Raw genomic sequence first — 27,149 nt, 5'->3', positions numbered from 1 at the left:
ACGGAAAAAACAAACATTTACCTGTGAAACTCTACTTTTTGGCACTGGCATGTTCGTCGTATTTTCATCAACTACCGTGATTTCCTTAGGAGTTATGGGAGCAGCAGCAGATACAGTTCCAAACAAAGGCACACCAGGTAGCACTGGATGGGCGGTGTTTAAACGTTTACGTTCTGACCATTTACCCCCGTACCAGCCAGCTAATCCTGCGCCCGATAACAGAATGACCTCTACTGCTATATTTCTCATTTTAGCACTCTTAAGGTAAACTGTTGATACGTTTATCAACAGGGAAAATACACAACTGTTGCTTGTTGCTTCTAAAGCGACACACGATCGATAAGCACTTCAGCTTCTCGGTTGTGACCAGTGACGTAAGAAAAACGCGACAAACGCAGTAAACAATATGGCCACTACTATAAAAAGTGATGCTCTTGGCGATTTTTTCAAACGGGCTAAGCTGCAGATCAGTCGGCCGCTACAGCCAGGCTTTTTTTTTTTTTAATATCACGTTTGCTGACTTCGCTACATCACAGCCAGACTGTCACATTCCAACCTCGGACTGAACTGCAGTTCAGTCTGTCACCCACAAACAATTTTGGGGGTTGGTTTCGCCAAATAAAAAAACGGTAAATATATGCACCAAAAGTTGACGCGACAGCACACATTACGACACTGGCCAAAGCTGATGTGTCGTATCGAACATTCCTCTTGATCCACAGCTTTCAAAGTACTGACCTCAAAATTTCACGGGAAAATGTGTAGCGAAGTTGGATCCGCAATAGCACAATTCATTATGGTTTTCTTAGTGTCCAATTTCTATAACATGCCGTTAAATTCTCTTAAATGTACCTACAAAGTGTGGGATTCGTCCGACATTTATTTACAATCCTGTTACAGCTTCATACCTCCTACGTACACAAATACAAAAGTTGCGCACGTTTCGCACATCATGTCGATGAATCACGTGACGTCACAAAGATTTAAAATAGCAGGGAATATTGCAGATTGAGGGGTGTAAACGGCATGCACCAGTCTCAAAAACATTGTTCTTCGACTTCAGCTGAGCAGATATATTCGGACATTAAATTCTTATACCACGATGTGGCAACATGTAAATATTTCCCGGCACACAGTCCGTCCACGCCTCTCTCGGATGTAAAAGCATTCTGATTGGTTGACAAGCCACCCAACTGTCTCACGAAATTCTTATATTCCTTCCCTTCATATATATTCGTCGTTGCAGAAGTAGCAGTTCTTCATTTATTTACGTAAGAACCTTTATGGGATATTTTTCTGAAATTTGCTTAGGACATTCATCTGAAACCTGCTGTTTCCGTTCAGTAGCACTTTACAAAAAAATTTAAAGTGAACACGTAGTCGTAATGTCGCCTTAGATTCTTACCGAACAGATTCTTTGCAGCATATTAGCTTTACTAATAACATCAGGCTAGTTGACAACTGAAATAACTTCTGCGGCCAAAAACATTAGAAAGAAGGAAAGAGCAACTACATTATTGTAATGTAAACATGCTTGCACGTATTTTGTAGTTCGCAGGGGGATAGAACAGTCTTTATATTTTCATGTCATTGGTAAGTACAGCATTAACCAGCACGCTAAACCATTGTGTTTTAGACAACAGTGATGTGAAAGGTATTGAAAATAAAGCGATACTACATAATAAACTATGAAGATTTTAAGCAGAAATATTTAGTGCTTCACATGGCTGCACAAACTGTCTTTTGTGAAATGGCCCCCAGGACGTTATTAATGCAGACTTGTTCGTTCTGCAACTTAACTCTTGGTGTCTTGTGTACTTTGAAACGTCTCACGAGTTTTGAAAGTTGGAACGACTAACAAGATAATCTTTTGAATCAGACTTTCTTCGTTGTCTCCCATGTTTCGCTGCCCTTAATTAACATGTAGAATGAGAATTGAAGTGAACGGCATAGTACGGAACTTGACAAGCGACGTAAAGAACAATAGCCAAATTGGTCGTTTCTTTTCAGTCCTTTCATGTGATGCAGTAATTGCTATGTCACATTGTAGTGTTTTCCTACGTATTGTGATAATGTTGCGACTGATCACGTCATGACGTAAGTGGCTGAAATATAGCTGCCTCTTTGCGGGCGATACAGTTTGATGTTTTATTTTGATATATGTTACTTTATACATTTGAATTTCGCGTATATATTTATCTAACTTTGTTAACACACACATCGGATTTGTCAGACATACAATTCTTAGAAATTTATATGCACCAGATGCTTATATGCCATGTGGCAATTACATAAATTCAAAAGAAGAGCAGCTGTACTGCTGTTCTTTATGCCATTCTTATCAATCGCTATGCACAGATTTGTGTAAATTAAATTTGTCAGTTAATTTATTCTGTCAGCATAACTCCTAAAACTTTACCCTCAGTGTAACAACTCTGCAATTTATCTGTAACATAAGCATGTACAAAAGTGAGACTGAAAGTGTACTCACAATATAGAATTCCCACATTGAAGATAGCAACAGATGTCTATGAGTGAACCATTGTAAGCTGTAAAGTCATTAGTTAAATATAGCAGAAACAATCTTTTTCTGTGCCACTTTGTCACATATCTACCAGTGAAAGTTGCCCACAGTACATAATACTCTGCTGTGAGAGTTGTTGTGCAGTAATCCATTTGAGGCTAATGTATTGAACATCAGTAGGTGATATGCTTGATAAGGGACAAAGGAAACTTTTTAAAAAGTTCAGTTTACCTTAGCTTATTACACATGCCAATGAAGTAACCATGTAAGAAATAGCTTTCCTTTTCTTTGAAATTAATAACAATACATCGTACTTTGAAAGCGTTTTGGTACCTAGCTTAGTTGTTAGCATGTGGCATTTGCGATTTTCAGTAGCGCCAGCTCAGATGGAGACAAGCCAGTGAAATTACATAGAGAGACTTGATGGATCCGGCATACAGAATAGTGCCGGATGGCCAAGTTCGGTCAGCTGCTGAAGGAGGAAGAGACGTGCAAGAAGTAGAAGTTGCTACACCTGCAGCAGTGGTAAGTGTAATTAGTTTCCTCACATATTTTGTGTGGGGCTGTTTCCCAGTTGCAACAACTAAAGTTTGAGTTCGTTTTGTGGTATGTAGAGTGGAAAATTGTTACAAACATAGTTGAGAGTTGGTTTATTACGTCCCATATATATATACATTTCTCGTGTGTTTCATTAGCTTATTTTCCAAGTCTGCATAGAAATTGCTGTTTGTTTTCTTTATTTTTTGCCATAAGTAATACTGAGATAAAGACAATAAGAATAAATCATTTGTTGCTGTATGATAGGAAATACGTTGGAAGCAGTGAAGAAAACAGTACAACCATCAGTTTTCATCCAGGGAATTAACAAGGAAGCTATTTGCTTGTGCAACATAACTGCTCAGTAGACTGTGAAGATATAAAATTGTATGTATTTAACTATCAACATACCACATGAAGGTAGTGTTTTTAGTGGAGGACATTATTGTTATTAATTCTGGGAAATAAAAAAAACTGGCATTGGAAATTTCACTTGATATACATGGCTCAAACGAAGTCCACGGTAGCAGAACCCAGGTATACCTCCAAAACACAGTACCAGAAATGTTGCTTGACCCATTTAGCTTAAATATCTACAAAACCTGATAACTCTGGTATGGAACACTTCATTTAAACTAATAGCCAAAACAAAGCCTGCAATATCACTAAAACAAAACTAGTGCACATAACTTATACTGAAAACCAAAAATCATCAATATAGATAAAACAAACTCCATGGTGCTTACCAGTCACAAATCAGCACAATTTCCAGTACCTTACAACAGAAACCAAAAATTCATAAAAATTGCATCAATGCCATTTTTGATATACAAGACCCATCATATGTACTACAATAAAAAACAAACAAAATCTCGAAAACTTATCAACCAAAGTCTGCCGCCGCCCCTGCTCGCGCTCGCGCCCACACACACACACACACACACACACACACACACACACACACACACACACACACACACACACACACCAAAAATAACTGCCTGAATTTCACTGAACAAGCAATTCGGGCAACCCATAGCAATACCTGCATCAAGCCTTTTTCCTACTAGTGTGTGTCTCTCTTCATTTCTCTGATTCTGCCATTCACAAGGCTTTGTCCTACGACCTTCACCAAATCAATGCTAGTAACTGCTCTTCTGCTTCTATTACTAGAGCACTGTTGTCTGATTCCTGTTCTCTCTCAATTGACAAGTACAGCCCTTTGGTTCATACACGTAATTCATGTAACTGGAACATAGGATCTTTAGCCAGTAACTTCCACATCAGACTTAACTAAACTTCATATTCAATCTGCTGTGACAGCAATATTTACATCCACCTCAAATCTAAAGTACTTGTGATGTTAGGTTCGTCTACCTTTGAATTTAGAAAATTGTCATTCTCTAATAGATGGACATTGCTACTGACAGTTATTTAGTAAGTCTCCCTATCGATGAATCGATAGCCTTTGGTTGCCTGGCAGTAATCAACAAATGTTAATTTCTGTGAGTTCTTGTTTACTACTCAATGCGATGGCGTTTCAGAATGTGAACCGTAGCACTGCAAGCAAAAATCCTTAGGTGTGACAAAGCTAGCTTTCTCCTGTACCAAAATTCATATTGTATTTTACTTTGGAGTGTGGTGGATGAAAACTATTTGGTAGGTATGCAGCTGTAGACACAGAAACGTAATAGGGTAATTTCATGTGAAATCACCCAGTGGCTGTTGCCCTTATGTCACAGATTTTTCTGAAAATTTGATGTAAAAATGTGCATAAAGAGTTACGGTTAAAATAATTTTTCTAGAATTTTTTGACCAAAATTTTATTTAGAAGACCATTTTGAAATGTGGACCCCTTCTACCATCTGGCATTGAGAAACAAAGAGCCTTGTAAATTTGTAACCACTATAACTTTTTTATTTATGAATCAATTTGGTGTCATTGGAAAGTAAAAGAATAGTGCTGTGTCTTAGCAACAAATGTTTGAAAATTTGTAATTTCTCACTGTTTCAAATAATTCCTACTGCTATACTTTTCAACATAAAAAATCAGAAGGGTGTTTGTCCTCTATTGTTTGATCTTATACTTTTTCAATAATGCTGTAATAATTAATTGCTTCAAATAGCTAATCAACAATACATGAAACAACAATGGAAAAATTCAGTCTAGCAGCAACACTCTCAAGCTGTGTGTCTCGATTTTGTTCTTCTTACATAAGCAGCCATACTGTCTGGTAATTAGAGAACAAGAAAAAGTTTCAAACCGTCCAGTTATTTTCTACAAAATACACAGTTGATTAAAAATCACAATGGAAAACAACTGTTCTTTAGGTTTTATGTCAGCTGTTGTGTGTCAGAAGAAAAGTAGTAGCAGTGAAGAGCTTGATTTAATAGATATGTCAAGCCTGAATCAAGCTGATATTGAATTATTGAAGCTAAGAAGCACCTGTGAAAATATTAAGTGTGTTTGTTCTCACAAAAGGCTCTATTTAGGAACATTTGAAGACAAAGATTTTGTTGTGACCCTTTTAAGAAGCATGGTAAAAAGACTGCTAAGAAATCTTTGAAACCCATTTATTTAACCATGGCAAGGAAATATAAAACCCTTGGACTTAGCCCAGGTACCAAGCTGTGCGTAACGTGCCGTAAGGACAGTTTATCTCCTATGGGGGATAACGTTCCAGGGATGGATGAATGTGAAATTGAAGATCAAGAATATACACCAGATCCATCTACAGCTCTTCAAAAACTTAATGAAAGTTGTGAACTAAGGTTACCAAGAGAGCACAAGACAGGCATCCAGAATACATTCGATCCAAGTCTCGTTGCTTAGCTTTAAAATTCCAGCAAACAGCATCAGAAGTGCTACATGTTCCAGTGAAAAATGTGTCTGAAGAAACTGGCAGTGCTGAATGTACAGACTGTAATATTTTAATGTGAAAACTTAAAGAGAAATTCAGCAGAAGTTCTGTTAAAGATAAACTACAAATACTTAGCACCAGCTTCATGGAGTAAAGAAAAAAAATCCAAATGTTTTTTTAACACTACCAAATACGTGGTAGAGAAATCGAGGGTATTGCTAAAAGAAGATGGTATTTCGTCAAAACGGCGTCATAAATTGGGAAACAGAATAGGTAAGGATGTAGAAAAACGTTTCCAGAATTTTTACTGTGAAGATGATATAAGTCGCATTTCTGCTAATACAAAAAAACTGTCTGTCTGTCCCTTCAGAAAATGGCAAAAGAGTGTATAAGACAAGAAGACTAATTTTACATAAGCTGAAAACTGCATACTTAGCTTTCCGAGAAAAATACCCTGAAGATAAAATTGGTTTTACTAAATTTTGTGAACTTAGGCCAAAAGAATGGGTTACTGTGAACAGTTGTGGAATGCATAACATATATGTATGCATGTATCACCAAAACATAAAACTGTTAATGCATGCTGCACATGTGAAAGAACCGTACACTGAACTTCTACAGAAACTTGTTTGCAATCTGGAAAACGAGGAGTGCATGCTGTATCACTGATCTTGGTGTCCTGACGAATATGAACTGTGCATTTTTTTAATGGATCTGGAGTCCTTAAAAGATTGTGAAAATGTTGTATCCAAACAATGAATGCAAACTGATTTACCTACACTGGAGACATTAATGAAGACAACTGATGAATTTGTTGAGTATCTCATGCGAAAACTTCAAAACCTAACACAACGTCATTACGTATCAAAATCTCAGAGTCACTACTTACAAACACATTCTGTGTTTTCCAGAAAACTGCTCTCACTTATGTATTGGAACAATTACCACACATCCAGCATGTTATGTACTTCAGTGATGGCAGTTCTGCACAATGTAAAAACTTTAATAACTTTTTAAATTTGTGCCATCACAAGCAAGATCATGGAGTAACTGCAGAATGGAATTATTTTGCCACTAGTCTTGGCAAAAATGCATGTGATGGAGTTGGTGGTACTATTAAACGTTTAGCAACAAGAGCAAGTTTTCATCATCTATATGACAAGGACATTTTAAGTCCAAAAGATCTGTTTATATTTGCCAAAACTTATGTTCCAGGAATATAAACCTTGTATGTTACAACAGAGGAGATAACAAAGTTCACAAATGTGTTACAAAAACGATATGAGACTGGTTCTACCATTCCTGAGACAAGAGTGAATCATTTTTTCAAACCACTGAATGAAAACAAGTTGCTGATAAAGCGTGTTTCATCATCTACTAAATTCATTCAAGTTCCTCGTGGAATTCAAAACACTGACCTCTAACGCAATTTAAGAAGAAACATTTGTCCGAGCTATCTACGATAACCAGTGGTGGCTTGGAAAAATTCTAGTGATAAGTGAAGAACACAGAGGTGCAAAAGTCAAGTTCATAAGTCTAAGTGGCTCTTCCTCAAGTTATTCATGGCCACTTCACACTGATATTTGCTGGATACCTTATGAAAACATTTTAATGACTTTGCCTGCTCTTAGTGCAAGCACAAGTACTGCTCATTTATATACTTTTGAATCAGACATAATATTGTCCATTGAAAACTTGTTTTACAGAATCAATGCTTTTTAGAATTTTATGAATGTGTTTTATGAGAACTGATCATTTGTGACCACTAGGTAAGAGTCACAAAATGAAACATGTATATTATTATTTATGTTCTTTCTGTTTTAAATGATTAAACAAACAAACACCCTTCAGTTTTTTTTTACAATAGGAATTCTTTGAGACAAAATTTAAAATGGTGAAACTTGTGATTTTGATGAAAAAAATTTCATGAAGTTCGTTAAAAAAAATTGAAAAAGGACATTAATTACAGATTTGCACATATTTATATGCACAGTTGCACCATTTTTATTGTTTAGTGATATAGGTGGTCCTTTTATCTTTCAAATGACACCAAATTGAATAAAATTGATTTATAAATAAGGGAGTTATAGTAGTTACAAACTTTCAACCTACCTTTTGTATTGACACCAGAAGGAGAAAATGCTAGACATTTCAAAATAGCCCCCTGACTACAGTTTTGATATAAAAAATCTGAAAAAAATTATTTTATAACTTTCTATTTATGTAATTTCTTACACCAAATTTATACAAATATCTGTGACATGATGGGCAACGAGATTTCTTTATTTTGGGTAATTTTAAATGAAATGAGCCAATACTCCTTTGGTAAGTTGACATCGAACCTCATGGTTTGTGGTTTTTCAACCATCTACATTTACATCTATACTCTGCAAATCTCCAGGAAATGCATGCCAGAGAGTACGCCCCATTGTATCTTGTTAGAGTTTCTCCCCATTCCATTCACATATGCAGCAAGGGAAGAATAATTGTTTGAATGCCTCTTTGCATGATGTAAGTAATCTAATCTAATAGTCATGATCTCTATGTCAGCGATATGTAGGGGTTTGTGTATTCATCGAGTCATCATTTGAAACTGTTTCTTGAAACTTAGTTTGTAGACTTAATGGTTTACATCTGTCTTCAAGAGGCTGACAATTCAGTTTCTTCAATATTTCTGTGCCACACTCCCATGGGTCAAACAAACCTGTGACCATTCTTGCTGACCTTCTCTGTATATGTTCAGTATCCCTTGTTGGTTCTATTTGGTATTGGTCCCCTACACTTGAGCAATATTCTGGAACGGGTCACACAAGGGATCCTTAGTAAACTGATTGCACTTCCCCAGTATTCTGCCAGTTAATCAAAGTCTACCACCTGCTCTACCCATGACTGAATATATGTGATCATTCCATTCCATTTCATTTCCCTAAAAAGTGTTACACCCGGGAATTTGTCTAAGTAGGTTGATTCCAACAGCGACTCATTGATTTATAGTCGTAGGATACTACATTATTCATTTGGTGAAGTGCACAATTTAACATTTCTGAAAATTTAAAGCAAGTTGCCAACCTTTGCTCTACTTTTAAATCTTATCAAGATCTTATTGTTTATGCAGCTTCTCTGTGATAGTACTTCATTATAGATAACTGCATCTTCTGCAAAATGTGTGTGTTTAGTGTCAATGTTGTACACAAGATCATTAATATACAACATGAACAGCAAGGTTCTCAACACACTTCCCTGGGGCACACCCGAAGTTACTTCTACATCTGATGATGACTCTCCATCCAAGATAACATCTCCCTACCAAAAAGTCCTCAACCAGTCTGAAATTTCACTTGATGCCCTATATGGTCATACTTTTGACAATAAGCGTAGGTGCAGCAATGGGTCAAATGCTATTCAGAAATCAAGAAACTCTGCATCTACCTGGTTGCCTTGATCCAAAATTTTCAGTATGTCATGTGAGAAAAGTAAGTTGAGTTTCACATAATTCATGTTTTTGGAGTGCATGCAAGTTGGCATTTAGCACATCATTCTGTTAGAGATACCTCATTATCCTTGCGCTCAGAATATGTTCCAAGATTCTACAATAAATTATGTCAAGGATATTTTACAATACCACTACCCTTCTTATAGACTGGTGTGACCTGTGTTTTCTTGGAAGAAGTGGGAACAGTTTTTAGTTTGAGGTATCTAGGATAGATGTAGTTAGAAGAGGGGCTGACAGCCACAAATTCGGTGTAGGATCTGACTGAGATTCCATTGGGCCCTGGAGTTTTGCCAGTTTAACGATTTCAGCTTTTTCTCAACACCACTGACATTTCGTTCATCTTTTCAGTGGTATGAGGATTAAATTGGGACAGTTCTTCTGGGTTTTTCTTTATAAAGAAATATTTGAAAACAGAGTTAAGAATTTCAGCTTTTGCTTTGCTACTCTGTTTCAGTTCCTGTGTCATTCACTGGGGACTGGATACCAACTTAGGTGCCACTAGTAGCCTTTAAATATGACCAGAATTTCCTTGGGATTCGTGAAAGATCATTTGACAACATTCTACTACGGTAGTCATTGAAGGCATCACACATTGCTCTTTATACCTATTAAGCCATGGTCTGTTTCTTTACAGTGACTGTACACCGTGGATGTTCATCCCATTATGGACTGTTCTGCTGATTACATATCTATCCAGTGCATGGTTAACTGTTCTTTTAAACTTAAGCTGTGGTTCCTCTACTTGCTCCTGCCCTTTGCTGAAAGTCTCAAGAACCTCACCGAGCTATGACACTACTGATTATTTATCTACTACACTGAACATATATATCTTTTTTCTTGTTTTACTTGTGTTTTGTACTTTGGTAATCATTGTTATTACAATCGCTTTTTGGTCGTCGATACCAGTTTCAATGTGGACATCCTCAAAGAATTGAGGTCTGTTTGTCACCATTAGCTCCAATACATTTGTGTTGTGAGTGAGTTTCTGAACTATCTGTTCTAGGTAGTTTTCAGAGAAGGCATTTAATATAATGTTTCACAGGATGTCTTATCACACCCACCACCAACAAAACTGCAATTTTCCCAGTTGATTTTTGTGCGATTAAAGTCTCTATTAATGATTACTTTAGAATTGGGGAACTTATGTACGAGCGAACTGAGGTTTTCACTATAGTTTTCAGTTACATGAGGAGATAGAATTACGTATAGTGGGCGATAGAAAGAGCCAATTATTTTATGCCCACTCCTAATATTGCGTCTTGCCAAAACAATCTCACATGGAGCTTCAATTTCTATCTTGGTGGATCTGAGTTTCTTGTCTACTGCGACAAATACGCCACTGCCATTTCTCATTAGCCTAACCTTGCAATATACACTTAAATTCTCCCCAAACATCCCTCAACTGTCAGTTTCAGGTTTCAACCTGCTTTCTGTACCTAGTATTTTGTGAGCTTCAATGCTTTTCAAGAGCCCTTCAAACTGTGGCACTTTGTTGCAAATGGTTCAGCAGGTAACCATTACGATCTCAGTACTCTCGCATATGGGAGGCCTCTTCTTCATTCTTACACTGATACATCAGGGTGTTCTATAGCTGTTGGTATCTGGATTAGATGGAGAGCTGCATAATCTTTAAAAAACTTGGGTGCACTCTACACATAGTCAGCTGCCTGAGTAGCAGTACTGCACACCTGACCCAACGAGGGGGGATCATACAGCTCTCAACCCTATGGCGCTGGTCGAGGAAGTTGCAGCTTAGCTTGTCACAGAACCTTCAAAGGATCCGGTTTGGTACTTCACTCGACTCCAAAGCAACAAGCTACGATCAGTTCTGGAGACAATACTGCAAATTGTGTGCTTTGTCGCAACTCCTTGCGCAAGGCTGGTCTTGTCAACCATCTCTGCCAGTCGCTGGGATGGTCCAAGTACTACCTCGGAGCCCACACAACAGGCATCATTTGTTCCAGTATGCACCACAGTCTGCGATTGGTTGCACCCTGTTCCCTTAGTAGCTGTTGGGATAGCCTCTTCAACAAGTTGAATTGGGTCTCTCAGCAACAATAATTATTTCCAGCAATAGACGTTGTTTCTATTGGCCACCACGAATCCGGATGTATTAATTCCAAGGTGTGTTTAGGATACCTTTTGGTAGCTTTGAGTGGAAGATATGACCGTTTCCCATTATGCGCAACTCGTTGGGATCTTTGACCACGTAGTCATGTTAAACTTTTGCCAACTTCAGAATACTCACATGATTCGTATGCCCTAGGCTGCAATGTCATGGAAGTTCACTTCTTTTTGTGTAGTAGCATTGTTACATTTTACCCGTAATCGAGCAGTAGATGACATTCTTATAAATTTTTTCAGAGACTCTGGATTTCCATGCACAACAACAGTTTTTATTTAACATATATAAAATGTTACTTTACACCTGGGCACATAAACATTTTGTTGAGCATTTTCGGTATAAATAACATGAAAACTTTGTAAAAGTTTTGTTTTATTAAATGAATTAGGAATACATGCACTACACATTTATTTGAATAACCACAGAGTGACAGTAAAAAATAAATAGTAAGCAGAAAACAGTTGATATTAATCTAGTCTTAGGTAATGGACAGAACAGCTCCATACAAATTAGCAAATATGTTTATTTAAACAAATGATAATAAAATGCCTAAATAACAACTCTCACATGATGCTTTAATCTTCATGTACTCCTACATTAACTATTGTGATCGGTAACATTTTATACCTCAAGGTTTTTTAAATATGGCAAAGTATACAGTAGGTTTACAACATGTCAGCTTGGACCGAAGATAAAGCAACATAGTGATACCCTAACTTGCTGTGTAGATCAAAACACAATGAATGGTGTGTCTCCCATCCCCCCCCCCCCACCCCAAATTAATGTGAAAGAAAGAAAAGATGATGACAAGCATGATGGACTTATGTATCACATTTTTCAGCAGTCAGCAATGTCCATATTTTTTTAATATGGCTCCAGTGGACAGTGATGAGAGAAAAGAAATTATTTAGATAGTTAAGGAGATGAAAATTTAATTTGGTGAGGGTCCAGCATTTGATAGTAGAAGGAAGAGAAGGATAATAGTAGGTGAACATGGACTGAGGGAAAGAAATGAAAGAGGAAGTCGCCTGGTTGAATTTTACATGGGGCATAATTTAATTACTACAAACACTTGGTTTAAGAATCTTGAAAGAAGGTTGTTTTACATGAAGAGACCAGGAAACACTAGAAGATTTCAGACTGGTTGTATAATGGTAAGATAGAGATTTCAGAACCAAATTTTATATTTCTGACCAGTTTTATTGGTTATGAACTGTAGGTCAAGACGGAATAAATTGCAAAAAGGTCATAAATTACGGAGGTGGGTTCAGGGTAAGTTGAAAGAACCAGAGGTTGTAGAAAGTTTCAGAAGGAGCATTAGTCAACAGTAGACTCTAACGGGGGAAAGCAATACAGTAGACAATCAATGAGTAGCTTTGAGAGAAGAAATAGTGAAGACAGGAGAGGATCAAATAGGTAAAAACACAATGCCTAGCAGAACTGTTCCAGAGATTCAAAAGGCAGTAGACTGCTCCATTCGCACCATCGACAGGACAGGCTCTGCTAATGGTATACTACGCCTTCCACATCGCTGGCAATGGGTTCTACGCATTGCTGGTGACTACTTTGAAGGTCAGTAACAGGTGCAAACATGTAACTCTTTTGTATCGGTTGTGAATAAATAGTTGCCACTATTTAAGTTCCAACCATCATAGAATTAGGGCGAAAAGAAATTTGTGGCATAATTTGCCTAAGGAAGGGTTTGGTTAACAGGACACATTCTGAACATCAAGGTGTTTGTGGGTGAGCACCACATATTTTTCGTACAGTACGTCTTTGCAAATTAAGACTTTCTTTCTTAAAAGTGAGTTACCCCCGAACATTGTCCTGTGTGATATTATTTAATGAAAGTATGCAAAATATGTCAACTTTCTGATTTCTGGCTTCCACAATCAATATATGGGCCTCTTTCCTTTATGAACAAGTCTTTCAATGTGCATTTTCTTTTTTTACATTGTCTTTCTTGCAGTGTATTCATCATTGCAAAATGTTACCATTGTGTAGAAATCATAAATTAATTTGTGCTTGGTTGGATTTTTACTTGTACTTATCAGAGTCGCCTTGCTACATGCACCCCCTCTCCCTCCCTCCTGCCCCCATCTTCCCACTCCCCCTGCCCCCATCTTCCCCCTCCCCCTGCCCCCATCTTCCGACTCCCCCCTGCCCCCATCTTCCGACTCCCCCCCTCCCCCATCTTCCGACTCCCCCCTACCCCCATCTTCCGACTCCCCCCTGCCCCCCCGTCTTCCGACTCCCCCCCCCCCCCCCGTCTTCCGACTCCCCCCTGCCCCCCCGTCTTCCGACTCCCCCCTGCCCCCCCGTCTTCCGACTCCCCCCTGCCCCCCCGTCTTCCGACTCCCCCCTGCCCCCCCGTCTTCCGACTCCCCTTGCCCCCCCGTCTTCCGACTCCCCCCTGCCCCCCGTCTTCCGACTCCCCCCTGCCACCCCGTCTTCCGACTCCCCCCTGCCCCCCCGTCTTCCGACTCCCCCCTGCCCCCCCGTCTTCCGACTCCCCCCTGCCCCCCCGTCTTCCGACTCCCCCCTGCCCCCCCGTCTTCCGACTCCCCCCTGCCCCCCCCGTCTTCCGACTCCCCCCTGCCCCCCCCCCGTCTTCCGACTCCCCCCTGCCCCCCCCCGTCTTCCGACTCCCCCCTGCCCCCCACCCCGTCTTCCGACTCCCCCCTGCCCCCCCCCCGTCTTCCGACTCCCCCCTGCCCCCCCCCCCCGTCTTCCGACTCCCCCCTGCCCCCCCCCCGTCTTCCGACTACCCCCTGCCCCCCCCGTCTTCCGACTCCCCCCTGCCCCCCCCCCCGTCTTCCGACTCCCCCCTGCCCCCCCCGTCTTCCGACTCCCCCCGCCCCCCGTCTTCCGACTCCCCCCTGCCCCCCCCGTCTTCCGACTCCCACCTGCCCCCCCGTCTTCCGACTCCCCCCTGCCCCCCCGTCTTCCGACTCCCCCCTGCCCCCCCGTCTTCCGACTCCCCCTGCACCCCCCCGTCTTCCGACTCGCCCCTGCCCCCCCCGTCTTCCGACTCGCCCCTGCCCCCCCCGTCTTCCGACTCCCCCCTGCCGCCCCGTCTTCCGACTCCCCCCTGCCCCCCCGTCTTCCGACTCCCCCCTGCCCCCCCGTCTTCCGACTCCCCCCTGCCCCCCCCGTCTTCCGACTCCCCCCTGCCCCCCCGTCTTCCGACTCCCCCCTGCCCCCCCGTCTTCCGACTCCCCCCTGCCCCCCCCGTCTTCCGACTCCCCCCTGCCCCCCCCGTCTTCCGACTCCCCCCTGCCCCCCCGTCTTCCGACTCCCCCCTGCCCCCCCGTCTTCCGACTCCCCCCTGCCCCCCGTCTTCCGACTCCCCCCTGCCCCCCGTCTTCCGACTCCCCCCTGCCCCCCGTCTTCCGACTCCCCCCCCCTGCCCCCCGTCTTCCGACTCCCCCCCCCCTGCCCCCCGTCTTCCGACTCCCCCCCCCTGCCCCCCGTCTTCCGACTCCCCCCCCCTGCCCCCCGTCTTCCGACTCCCCCCCCCTGCCCCCCGTCTTCCGACTCCCCCCCCCTGCCCCCCGTCTTCCGACTCCCCCCCCCTGCCCCCCGTCTTCCGAGTCCCCCCCCCTGCCCCCCGTCTTCCGAGTCCCCCCCCCTGCCCCCGTCTTCCGAGTCCCCCCCCTGCCCCCCGTCTTCCGAGTCCCCCCCCCCCTGCCCCCCGTCTTCCGAGTCCCCCCCCTGCCCCCCGTCTTCCGACTCCCCCCCCCCTGCCCCCCGTCTTCCGACTCCCCCCCCCTGCCCCCCGTCTTCCGACTCCCCCCCCTGCCCCCCGTCTTCCGACTCCCCCCCCCTGCCCCCCGTCTTCCGACTCCCCCCCCCTGCCCCCCGTCTTCCGACTCCCCCCCCCTGCCCCCCGTCTTCCGACTCCCCCCCCCCTGCCCCCCGTCTTCCGACTCCCCCCCCCTGCCCCCCGTCTTCCGACTCCCCCCCCTGCCCCCCGTCTTCCGACTCCCCCCCCCCACGCCCCCCGTCTTCCGACTCCCCCCCCCGCCCCCCGTCTTCCGGCCCCCCCCCGCCCCCCGTCCCCCGTCTTCCGACTCCCCCCCCCCGCCACCCGTCTTCCGACTCCCCCCCCGCCCCCCCTCTTCCGACTCCCCCCCGCCCCCCATCTTCCGACTCCCCCGCCGCCCCCCATCGTCCGACTCCCCCCCCCGCCCCCCATCTTCCGACTCCCCCCCGCCCACCATCTTCCCCCCTGACCCCTCTCATTTCTTTAACTGTCTTCCTTTTAGCGCCAAATACTTTGTTGGAACAACTGGCCGACTTATGGTCACTGGTAGTCTTTGGATTTTGTTGGGACACACACAACTTTTAACAGGAAACCTAAATTTTAAAACCAAAGTACTAAACATCTGTGTATTATGACTTTCTGTTTGTTTGTGGCTGATAGCAGATTGCCAGCCGATGTGGCCGAGCAGTTCTAGGTGTTTCAGTCTGGAGCCACACGACCGCTACGGTCGCAGGTTCGAATCCTGCCTCGGGCATGGATGTGTGTGATGTCCTTAGTTTAGTTAGGTTTAAGTAGTTCTAAGTTCTAGGGGACTGATGACCTCAGATGTTAAGTCCCATAGTGCCCAGAGCCATTTGATAGCAGTTTCCCGTAGTAGTAGTATTGCTGTAACATTGGAATGTACTTACGAATGAAGTGATCAATTTTGTTGTTGCAGGATGGTGGTTTGCAGTACTATGTTGTGTACTCTCAAGATGGCGCACCAGTCAGTTACACACTTGCACCTCAGGTTGGTGCCACGGGAGGTGCAGTCTATTGCCCATCAGGTGCTACTCAGAATGCCGTATGTATGAGTTATGTTTTCAGTATACTCTGTAACATGAAACAGTTTATATCTTAGTAGAATGCAGCAGGATTGTATATGTCCAACATACTTTTCATTAAATGTAGACTGAGCGTAGCCATAGAAACTTCTCTTTTTCAGTGAGCTTGGACAGACCTTCTCATACGGAACCAAAAAGTGTATGCAAAAGACGATGTACGTGACATATTGTGCTCTCGTGGTATTAAATTTTGTGAGTTTTGTTCTCCACGTTAGTGGTAAATAGTTAAGGTTTCCAATCCGACATGCCAGATATATATCTTTGTGATTTCTTGGCATATAGTTGCTGACAGCATCTGTCTTTGTGCTGGTCCCAGAGTGTCTCGGTAATGTGGTATCCAGTCATGTTTTCTACCTTGCAAAGACAAAACAAGAACAACTTGATATGCAGTCAAAATCACCTACTTCTCATGAAAACCCATATACCATATTTACTCGAATCAAAGCCGCACTTTTTTTCCGGTTTGTGTAATCCAAAAAATCGCCTGCGGCTTAGAATCGAGTGCAAAGTAAGTGGAAGTTCTGAAAAATGTTGGTAGGTGCCGCCAGAACTAACTTCTGCCGTCGAATATATGTAGCGCTACACAGGCATGCTTTGCAGGCACAAAGATAAATACTGGCGCCAAAACCTCTGCATCAGTAAATAATTTTTTTTAAAAAAAAGGTGTAAGACAAGCTTTTTTCTCCGCCCACAGACACAGGTCTCTACCGAAACTCTTTGCCTCTACAAACGTCTGCTTGTGTCGGTGTATGTGCGGTTGGATATGGGTGTGTGTGTGAGTGTATACCTGTCCTTTTTTCCCCCTAAGGTAAGTCTTTCTGCTCCCGGGATTGGAATGACTCCTTACCCTGTCCCTTAAAACCCACATCCTTTCGTCTTTCCCTCTCCTTCCCTCTTTCCTGATGAAGCAACAGTTGGTTGCGAAAGCTTGAATTTTGTGTGTATGTTTGTGTTTGTTTGTGTGTCTATCGACCTGCCAGCGCTTTCTTTTGGTACAAGACTGGGTACTCTGAATTGAAAGTGATGTTCAGGTTTCTTTGACCTGGTTAAACAGATACACAAAGTTATTTGGAGAAGGAAGTCGCTAAATTATGAAGTTTACCTCCAGCAAATGTCTAGACGAGATGTCATTAATAGGTAATATTACTGAGTAATTTGTAACTATGTGAAGACAAAGGCTTCTCATTATCCCCTAAAAGCTGTCTATATAAAGCAAGACAGGTTTTGTGCAAACTGCAGTTCATCATTTCAAGGGGGGTGGGGGTGCAGGCAGAAACAGTCGCTTGTGCAGACCATGGATACTATGAGACATTCATAAACAACAATACCAGTGTTGAAGTATCAGTGGTTTACTGTTTCCACAACTTTATCTCTGCCTTCAGGAAACCCAGGTAAATTAGGACCAAAAATTTAAAAAAAAGGTCTATTTACTGCAAAAGTCTTATAATCAGATTAGCAAAATCTGGAAAAGTTGGAGGGAATAATTTTCAATATTACATCGAAAACATCGTCTTGCCATTTGCAGAGAATGATTCATTGCTTTTGCTGGACTCTTGATGTGGACATAACATCAACCCTTCCTTTAGAACAGGGCTTCACAACATACGTGCTCGCGGCAAGCTGTGAGCAGCAAGGTGCGAGCACGGAGCAGCGTGAGCACGCTACCCCCATACCGGACTAGAGCGGAGAGTGGGGAGTCACGTGGGGCACACAACAGCTGCCGCCAGTCAATGTAAATCCGCGGCCACCTGCAGGGACATCACTCACGAATTATTACTGCGACAAATGAAACCAATAAAGGAGAATGTACACGTGCCAAATAATTTTATTAGCTTAGTGTATGCCTCTACATTCGTATTAATTTGTGAACTGTTACACAATAGAAGGTGTCACTGAAGTGTGGGATTCTCGGTTATCTTGTACTTTTTGCCCTTTACAATTGGGTCTATGTTCAGAGTAATTGTTCTTGTGCATTGTAGGCGCAGCGTGCAGTTTAAATTTCGATCAGACAATGCGTTTCTCAGGCGCGTCTTGTTACATTTCATTGCAGAGAACAGTTGTTCACAAACATACGTGGCACCGAACATTGATATTATTGTAGCTGCCAGTTTGTGCAAATGAGCAGCACACTGCAGGCCAATAATTTCTAGTTGCAGGTGAGGACGAATCTCTTCAATATTCGCCGAATATGGAGAGGAGAACAGATCAAAATCACTGTCTAGTGCTGTCAGATCTTGAAAGCGTTAAGGGCAACTAAACTATGTGAATAACGTTCACAGTCTTTGTGAACATCTTGCATAGATGATAATTTAGGAAAATGAGCTAGATTTCCTGTTTCCAGCTGACTCACCCAAAGTGTCAATTTCATTTTAAAAGCGCGTATTCGATCTATGAAATGAGTAATTAGCAGATCTTTACCTTGTAGTGAAATGTTCAAAGCATTCAGATGGCTAGTTAAATCTGCTAAGAACGCGAGATTGCATTTCCATGAAGGATCTTTCAATTCAGGAACACTCATGTTATTTATTTCCATGAACGTATTTATCTCATCTAATAGGCAAAACAATCGATTTAATAATTCGCCAGGACTAAGCCAGCGGACCTCGCTGTAATAAGGCACAGCTTTTAAATTGCCTGTGTTGTAGCCCATGCTTCCTTATATAATTGGTTGTACGAACAACAACACTCATCACACTTTTTAGAGTGATACTCTTTGCACATAAGTTTTCCTGGTGGATCACACAGTGAACGCCCCTTATTTCATTCGGCATGGTCAGTTTTTGCATTTTCTCCTTCAACAGCGCAACGAAACCTGATTTTTTTCGCTGTCATCGCTGGTGCACCGTCTGTAGACACTGAAACTAAATAATTCCAGGACAATCCTATATTTTCAACACTTTCTTCAACACTACTTAAAATATCACCTCTGGTTGTAGTGTTCTTCATGGCTACTACATCGAGGAGCTCCTCCCTCACCTGAAGATCTCTATTAACACCTCTAATAAATATGGCAAGCTGTGCTGTTCCAGTGATATCAACACTTTCGTCCAGAGCTAGAGAATATGCCATAAAATCTTTACAGATATTTGCAAGCTGGCTCTGGACGTCGTCTGCCATGTCCTGTATGTGACGCATAATGGTCATGTTAGATAATGGCACAATCCGAAACTGTTCAACTTGAGATGGACACAAATGTTCCGCTGCAACTACCAAACATTCTTTTATTAAATCGCCATCAGTGAAGGGGCGCAGGGATTTTGCTAAAAGCAAAGCAATTTTGTAACTCACTCTAAGAGCTGTCTCAATTGATTTTTCTTCATCGTCCAGATCTTCTTCGGATAGCTTCCTTTTAAGTTTAATAACTTCCTGTGCACGATCTGGTCCATCACGTTTTCCACTTCCGTAGTCTTTCGCGTGGTACGACATATAATGTCGCTGCAAATTAAATTTCCTAAAAGAATTCAGCATTTTGTGACATACTAAACATTTTGCAACACCATCTTTTTCTGTAAATATATACAATTCCTCCCAGCGGGGGTTGAACTGCGAAAGCATGGTTGGGGTTACACAACGGCGACTTGACATGATTCTTAACCAGCGAAGTGACTGTTAGAGCTGATCGTAGTACTTTAAACGTTACACAGTCAGTGCGAATTCAATAGGCACACTGCGGCCCTATTCAAACGTGCGCGCGCATTTCCCCTCCCTCCCTGCTCCGCGACCTTGCACCTGCTCGCGAGCACGTGCCTGAGCAGACGCGAGTACTCGCGCTCAAAACCGGCCAGTTGTTAAGCCCTGCTTTAGAATAACGACGAATAGGCTGTTAATATAATTCGAATTCCACCTGGTACTAATAGTATCATTCAGACTCTCATTAAAAAAAAATGTTCCAACAATATAGAGCATTTTTCAGGCAATTGTTGGACAACATAATTTCCAATAGCTTTTTCTTATTACATGCGTATCAACGGAAAAGTAGTGTTAAACTTCAGTTCAGTTTGCATCACCATAATTTACGAATTTGATGACGTGTGCCTGGTATGCAGTGCAATATTAAGAACAACAGCCACTCCATTTCAGTTTTGTGTAAATAAAACTAGTAATTACTGTGAAATACATGATTGCATTATTTTTCTTTTATAAGATGTGCCTTGAAGGAAAATGTTTTTGTCATCCAGTAGACACTTCTCATTTTTTATAGTTACTGCAGGGAATAAACAAGGGACTTTTTCATGTTAGCAAAATATAGATTATTCTGAAATTGTCATAAGAATTGTACTGTAGGAATTGTTTGAAGGATGTCTTCTGTAATGTAACATTATACACAGTCTTGATTTTGTTCCCTCTACTAGTCACTTGTATAGCAATCACATCAACAACAGGTCAGTTGTCAATATGAACTGTAAGTTATTCAAAAAATTAATGATGGAAGACATTTTTGCTATGGTTTAAGTGCTTAAAATTAAAGTGTGTGCACTTTTGAAGTCGCGGTGCTCGGCACTATGTTCTAATCACTGCTACATCCACTTATTCGCCGATGAGTGCTAGACAGGAAGGGCTGTTATAAGTAGTTCCTTGTGCATCAAAAGGAGTATTTTACAAATAATTGCCACACAACTTAGCTGTTAAAATTTTGACAGTGCATTTATTTCAGTGTATTCTACTTGTGTGATAAATTTCCTGACAGGTTTCAGTTGGACCAATTTGAGATCAAAAATAAGTTTCCCGAGTGCTACGAGAACAGCTTATAAATCTCTAGAATGACACTCTTACTCAGCAATAAGATGAACTCTGTAGTGTGCTTTGTTCTTCGTTGGAACTCGGAATCTTGCCTTTCAAAGTCAATATGTCTACCTAGCGAGTTACCAGACACAGTGCATAACCTGCTCTGCAGCTAGCTTCTGAAATCCCCAGAAAGTCTCCTGCACATTTTTCCCAATTGACACTTGGGTAAAAAAAGATTGTTGCAAAGAAAAACTTAAAGCTCAGCCTAAGGCTTTTGCCCAACATGAATCCTCATGGAGTTTTTATTATGTGAATCTTACAAATAAGAGTGAACAATGGCAAATATTGGATGCAATGTTGGCCGAAAGCTCACTTTCCAACAGTCCTTTCGTTGTGCTTACATGCGACTCATCACCACCACTGTATGGTGAGTAGCAACTATCCTCTTTCGAACATCGTTAAAAGATTTTTTGATTTAACCCTGGTGTAGAATACAAACACCATAGGCAGTTTTAAGCTTTGATCACCAGTCTTATCATGTAATTCCAGGATTTTATGAAGCACAAGTTTAATTTCGGCAGTCGAAATTTACTTTGTTGAAGGGGATGGGGTGCCTTATATACAGGAAAACATGGTATTGTTAAACCATGTTTCACGAGTAACTTTCTGGTCCAGATTGACTACTCGAAGTAATCCGCAACTGACCACAACACTAATGTATATGTTGTCAATGATCTATAGATGTGCTGAGTGTGGAGTTTTATATTCCCAAGTATACTGCACACAGTGGATGTGCAGGAACAGGAGAGTGTGGTGTCGTCTACTGACATCGCCAGTTAACCCAGTCTGCCCAAGGTGACTCCTATTATAGAAACAGATTTCGTGCTTTTGTGGCTTCTCACTCTTTATTGTGTTTTTTGCTTATTTTATGACTGAAAATTTACACAAGTTTGTGGTATATTTTCCTACTAGTTTGCTACAGGAGATGAAATATCTGAAAGCGAAAAGATTTTTTTTTTTAATGCACTGTGAATAAATAAGTATATAAATAGCTAAACAAGTTTTAATGAAAATCATTTCAACAGTTAAAATGTCAGACTTACTCAACAAGAAAAATAATTTTCAGTGCAGTTTGTATTATTATATTTTTTTCTTTGCATACATGTTTTTGTTCACACAGTAATGCTTTCTCAGGCTAATGTTGGCTACCAGTTTGTCGTGGGCGATCCTGCAAATCTGAATGGTACACCAGTTGAGTATGCTGTTGGGGCTGCAAAACAAGGTCCTGTTGCTGTGGAGTACAGCATTGGGGGCTCACAGGTCAGTCAAATCTTGTATTTCCTGTAATGAGTTTTTGTCACTGATTTAGGATAACATGGAAACCACATAAGCATTAATACCTCTCTTCAGTGCCTAGCTACCTTACATATCTATCAATTTACATCACACATGTCTTACAACCTATCTTATGTCCTGTATCCCCTTTCTTGTTACAGAAATATTGTTGAAATTCATTTGATGTCTGGAGTAGGAGCAAGATGATGATTATTATTATTATTATTATTATAGAGCACGCGAAGGAACTTGCCCCCCCCCCCCCCCCCTTCTTGCAGCGGTGTACCGTAGGTCTCTAGAAGAGCGTAGCGTTCCAAAGGATTGGAAAAGGGCACAGGTCATCCCCGTTTTCAAGAAGGGACGTCGAACAGATGTGCAGAACTATAGACCTACATCTCTAACGTCGATCAGTTGTAGAATTTTGGAAGACGTATTATGTTAGAGTATAATGACTTTTCTGGAGACTAGAAATCTACTCTGTAGGAATCAGCATGGGTTTCGAAAAAGACGGTTGTGTGAAACCCAGTTCGCGCTATTCGTCCACGAGACTCAGAGGGCCATAGACATGGGTTCCCAGGTAGATGCTGTGTTTCTTGACTTCCACAAGGCATTTGATACAGTTCGCCACAGTCGCTTAATGAACAAAGTAAGAGCATATGGACTATCAGACCAACTGTGTGATTGGATTGAAGAGTTCCTAGATAACAGAGTGCAACATGTCATTCTCAATGGAGATAAGTCTTCCGAAGAAAGAGTGATTTCAGGTGTGCCACAGGGGAGTGTCGTAGGACCGTTGCTATTCACAATATACATAAATGACCTTGTGGAGGACATCGAAAGTTCACTGAGGCTTTTTGCGGATGATGCTGTGGTATATAGAGAGGTTTTAACAATGGAAAATTGCAATGAAATGCAGGAGGATCTGCAACGAATTGACACATGGTGCAGGGAATGGCAATTGAATCTCAATGTAGACAAATATACTGTGCTGCAAATACATAGAAAGAAAGATCCTTTGTCATTTAGATACAATATAGCAGGTCAGCAACTGGAAGCAGTTAATGACATAAATTATCTGGGAGCACGCATTAGGAGTGATTTAAAATGAAAGGATCGTATAAAGTTGATCGTCGGTAAAGCAGATGCCAGACTGAGATTCATTGGAAGAATCCTAAGGAAATGCAATCCAAAAACAAAGGAAGTAGGTTACAGTACGCTTGTTCGTCCGCTGCTTGAATACTGCTCAGCAGTGTGGGATCCGTACCAGATAGGGTTGATACAAGAGATAGAGAAGATCCAACGGAGAGCAGTGCGCTTCGTTACAGGATCCTTTAGTAATCGCGAAAGCGTTACGGAGTTGATAGATAAACTCCAGTGGGAGACTGCAGGAGAGACGCTCAGTAGCCTGGTACAGGCTTTTGTTGAAGTTTCGAGAATATACCTTCACCGAAGAGTCAAGCAGTATATTGCTCCCTCCTACGTATATCTCACAAAGAGACCATGAGGATAAAATCAGAGAGATTAGAGCCCACACAGAGGCATACCAACAATCCTTCTTTCCACGAACAATACGAGACTGGAATAGAAGGGAGAACCGATAGAGGTACTCAAGGTACCCTCCGCCACACACCGTCAGGTGGCTTGCGGAGTATGGATGTAGATGTAGATTATTTCTGTGTGCCATAATAGAACAGGATCATTATAACAATTTCTTACTGATGGTACACATTAAGTGGTAGATGAGGAAGAGGAGAAGCTGGAAGTCTCAAGATTATAATTCACTCCTCTGGGTTCTGCTCTTCCATGTAAATAATCTTACAATCTATTTAAAATTCCAGCTGATGAAGAAGGCTTTAGACACCATTCCTCAAAAGCAGTTTTCTGACCAAACTGCGTGCCTATGCAATATCGCCTCAGTTGTGCTGCTGGATTCATGATTTCCTGTCAGAAAGATCACAGTTTGTAGTAATAGATGGAAAATCATAGTGTAAAACAGAAGTTATATCCGGTGTTTCCCAAGGAAGTGTTGTAGGCCGTCTATTGTTCCTGATCTATATTAATGACATAGGAGACAATCTGAGTAGTCTCTTAAATTGTTTGCAGATGATGCTGTCATTTACCGTCTTGTAAAGTCGTCAGATGACCAAAACAAATTGAAAAGATTTAGATAAGATATCTGTATGGTGGAAAAAGTGGCAACTGACCATGAATAAAGAAAAATGTGAAGTTATTCACATAAGTACTAAAAGAAATCCACTAAATTTTGATTACGCAATAAGTCACACAAATCTGAAGGCTGTAAATTCAACTAAATACTTAGGGATTACAATTACAAATTACATAAATTGGAATGATCACATAGATAATGTTGTTGGTAGAGCAAACCAAAGACTGTAATTCATTGGCAGAACACTTAGAAAGTGCAATACGTGTACTAAAGAGACTGCTTACACCACGCTTGTCCGCCCTATTCTGGAGTGTTGCTGTGCAGTGTGGGATCCGTATTAGGTGGGACTGACGGATGACATCGAAAAAGTACAAAGAAGGGCAACTCTTTTTGTATTATCACGAAGTAGGGAAGATAGTGCCACAGACATGATACGTTAATTATAGTGCCACAGACATGATACGTAAATTGGAGTGGCAATTGTTGAAACAAAGGTGTTTTTCATTGTGACGGGATCTTCTCATTAAATTTCAATCATGTTTTCTCCTCCAATTGCGAAAACATACTGTTGGCACCCACCTACATATGGAGAAATGATCGTCATGATAAATTTTTTTGTGCGAGCCCTGATTTCTCTTATTTTAAGTGCTTATTTTTCCCACGCACCTTTCAAGAGTGGAACAATAGAGAGACAGCTTGAAGGTGGTTCATTGAACCCTCTGCCAGGCACTTTATTGTGAATAGCAGAGTAATCACATAGATGTAGATATGAATAATGCATGCTTACTACATGGTCCTATTTGAATGAAGGTTCTAGAATAGTGTATTTATGTTGATACTTGTATCTGTTGCACTAATATTACTGTGATTCTGCAGGTTCCAAATAATGCTGTAGTAACATATGGAGTCCCAGATTCAGCTGCCATTGGTTCAGCCTCTTACGGGTCACATGGATATAACACCCCAGGTTCTCCAGAAAGTGAAACACTGTCATTTACCTATGGCCATGGAGAGAAATGCATTGTGAGAAAGAGTAAAGAACCACCTCCAGAGTTTGCTCTACCAAAGGTAATGGCTACAAATAAGCTATAGTTTCTAATTGGACAGTAATGTATTTAACATACTGCGTTTCCATTCTAAATCATTGTAAGGTGTTGCGTTAAACAGTTCATTTTATGACATGTCATTGTAATGTGTAGTTGGATTAAGTCTTAGCAAGAGAATTTTGTAAGATCGTAATTTCAGTTGTATAAATTTATTCAGTTTTCATGTGGTTTGAGAGTTGCTTTTGCATGTGTCATCTCTCTATTATTCCCTGGATGTGGTGTTGTCTAGGTGTCTTCTAATAACAATACTCGTGGTGCTTGTGGCCTATGTAGTAAAAATAAATCATTTACCTATACTCCAAGGTCTCAATTAAGTAGATGTTTTGTTTGAGGAAAGTGCAATAACTAAAGTATGCCACAAACCAAAATGAAAATCTTACTGCAGTAGAGGCAGCTTCAGATACATGTTCTCTAGAGAGATCTTGTGCTGCTCCAGTTTGCTGTAGAGAGTGCCGTAAATGTTTATTATTCTCAAATCATCTGGTGGGGCCAAAATGAGAAATTTGCTTGAAAAGGCCATGCTTGATCATTTATGCAGTTTTATTTATTATGTTCGCAGTCCAATGCTAAGATGGTTTTGCTGAAAAACTATTGACTGCCACTTGCATATTCGTAAGATTTGTAAGTTGTTGTAAATTATTATAGTGTGTCATTGTTGTTTATATTTTCAGTGTTGTTTTCGTCATGGCATTTTATTGTTTTGGGTTTCCCCCAGTCTCTTTAATAGTGTTGTCAGTTGCATGGTTATGAAATGCTCATGCTTGTGTATCTTTTCTACAAAGGTAAAGTAATAAGGAAATAATATTGTAAATCTGAGACTTCTCCACGATGTTTCACACACGTGTGGAGAGACCCCAGCGATTGTGTTGTTCACTCCTGAGGAAGAAAGTGTACCTAATTTTTAGATTAATGACTTCAGTCCCACATTCATGAAAGAAGGAAACATACAAATGTAGTGACCACTATCATGGGAATGTTTAAAAAGCCACAAAACTTAATATGCAAATATCTAATAAAAGATCAGTTTTTCTTTGATAATCGGTACCCACCAACGCATTGCATCAGTACAGGCCTATTGAATGATGGAGTCAAAGTAATTTTAATATCCACAGAACGTATCATTTAAGAAAGTAACTATGTGTCTGTCCCATATCATTAAAGAAAAAAGCCATTTAATTTAAATTCTTGCTGCTGTGGAGGAACACTTTTCTTTTCGTGGATGAGTGTCTGTCTGGCAACACTATTGTGTGGCCAACCTAAGCACCAAGGAGTCTCCTCTGCCACTCTGCTTAAAAGGTTACAGTAGTTGTTGGGTGTGAAAATTGCAGACAGTTTTGTCACCACCAAGGCAGTAAACCCACAGAGACGCGTAGTCCAGGCCCATTCGATGCAGGTTCTTGACAGTGCC

At 41.4% G+C, this 27,149-nt stretch overlaps 2 protein-coding genes across 7 annotated transcripts in view; one reads left to right on the top strand and one right to left on the bottom strand.

Moving 5' to 3' along the window:
• Nucleotides 1-1,149, bottom strand: part of LOC126195303 (endonuclease G, mitochondrial) — a 76,869-nt gene extending 75,720 nt beyond the window's left edge. For 2 of the 3 annotated variants that reach the window (XR_007538573.1, XM_049933861.1), the window contains exon 1: nt 22-1,128. Coding sequence is in view for 2 of the 3 variants with exons in the window: in XM_049933861.1 (XP_049789818.1) it covers nt 22-249 (228 nt within the window). In the remaining variant the exon portion in view is untranslated. Of the gene's footprint in view, nt 1-21 lie in introns of all 3 variants that reach the window. The other variant, XM_049933862.1, reaches the window with a different exon arrangement.
• Nucleotides 1,148-27,149, top strand: part of LOC126195302 (uncharacterized) — a 51,343-nt gene continuing 25,341 nt past the window's right edge. The window contains exons 1-5 of one of the 4 annotated variants that reach the window (XM_049933857.1): nt 1,148-1,271; nt 2,897-3,049; nt 16,243-16,368; nt 22,328-22,453; nt 25,512-25,703. In XM_049933857.1, coding sequence (XP_049789814.1) covers nt 2,948-3,049; nt 16,243-16,368; nt 22,328-22,453; nt 25,512-25,703 — 546 coding nt within the window. In that variant the 5' untranslated portion in view covers nt 1,148-1,271; nt 2,897-2,947. Of the gene's footprint in view, nt 1,272-1,437; nt 1,655-1,723; nt 2,098-2,896; nt 3,050-16,242; nt 16,369-22,327; nt 22,454-25,511; nt 25,704-27,149 lie in introns of those variants that run through there. The other 3 variants (XM_049933859.1, XM_049933858.1, XM_049933860.1) reach the window with 3 other exon arrangements.

This window comes from Schistocerca nitens, chromosome 7 (assembly GCF_023898315.1).
Source record: "Schistocerca nitens isolate TAMUIC-IGC-003100 chromosome 7, iqSchNite1.1, whole genome shotgun sequence".
NCBI lineage: Eukaryota > Metazoa > Arthropoda > Insecta > Orthoptera > Acrididae > Schistocerca > Schistocerca nitens.
This window is presented reverse-complemented; position numbering and strand designations above follow the sequence as displayed.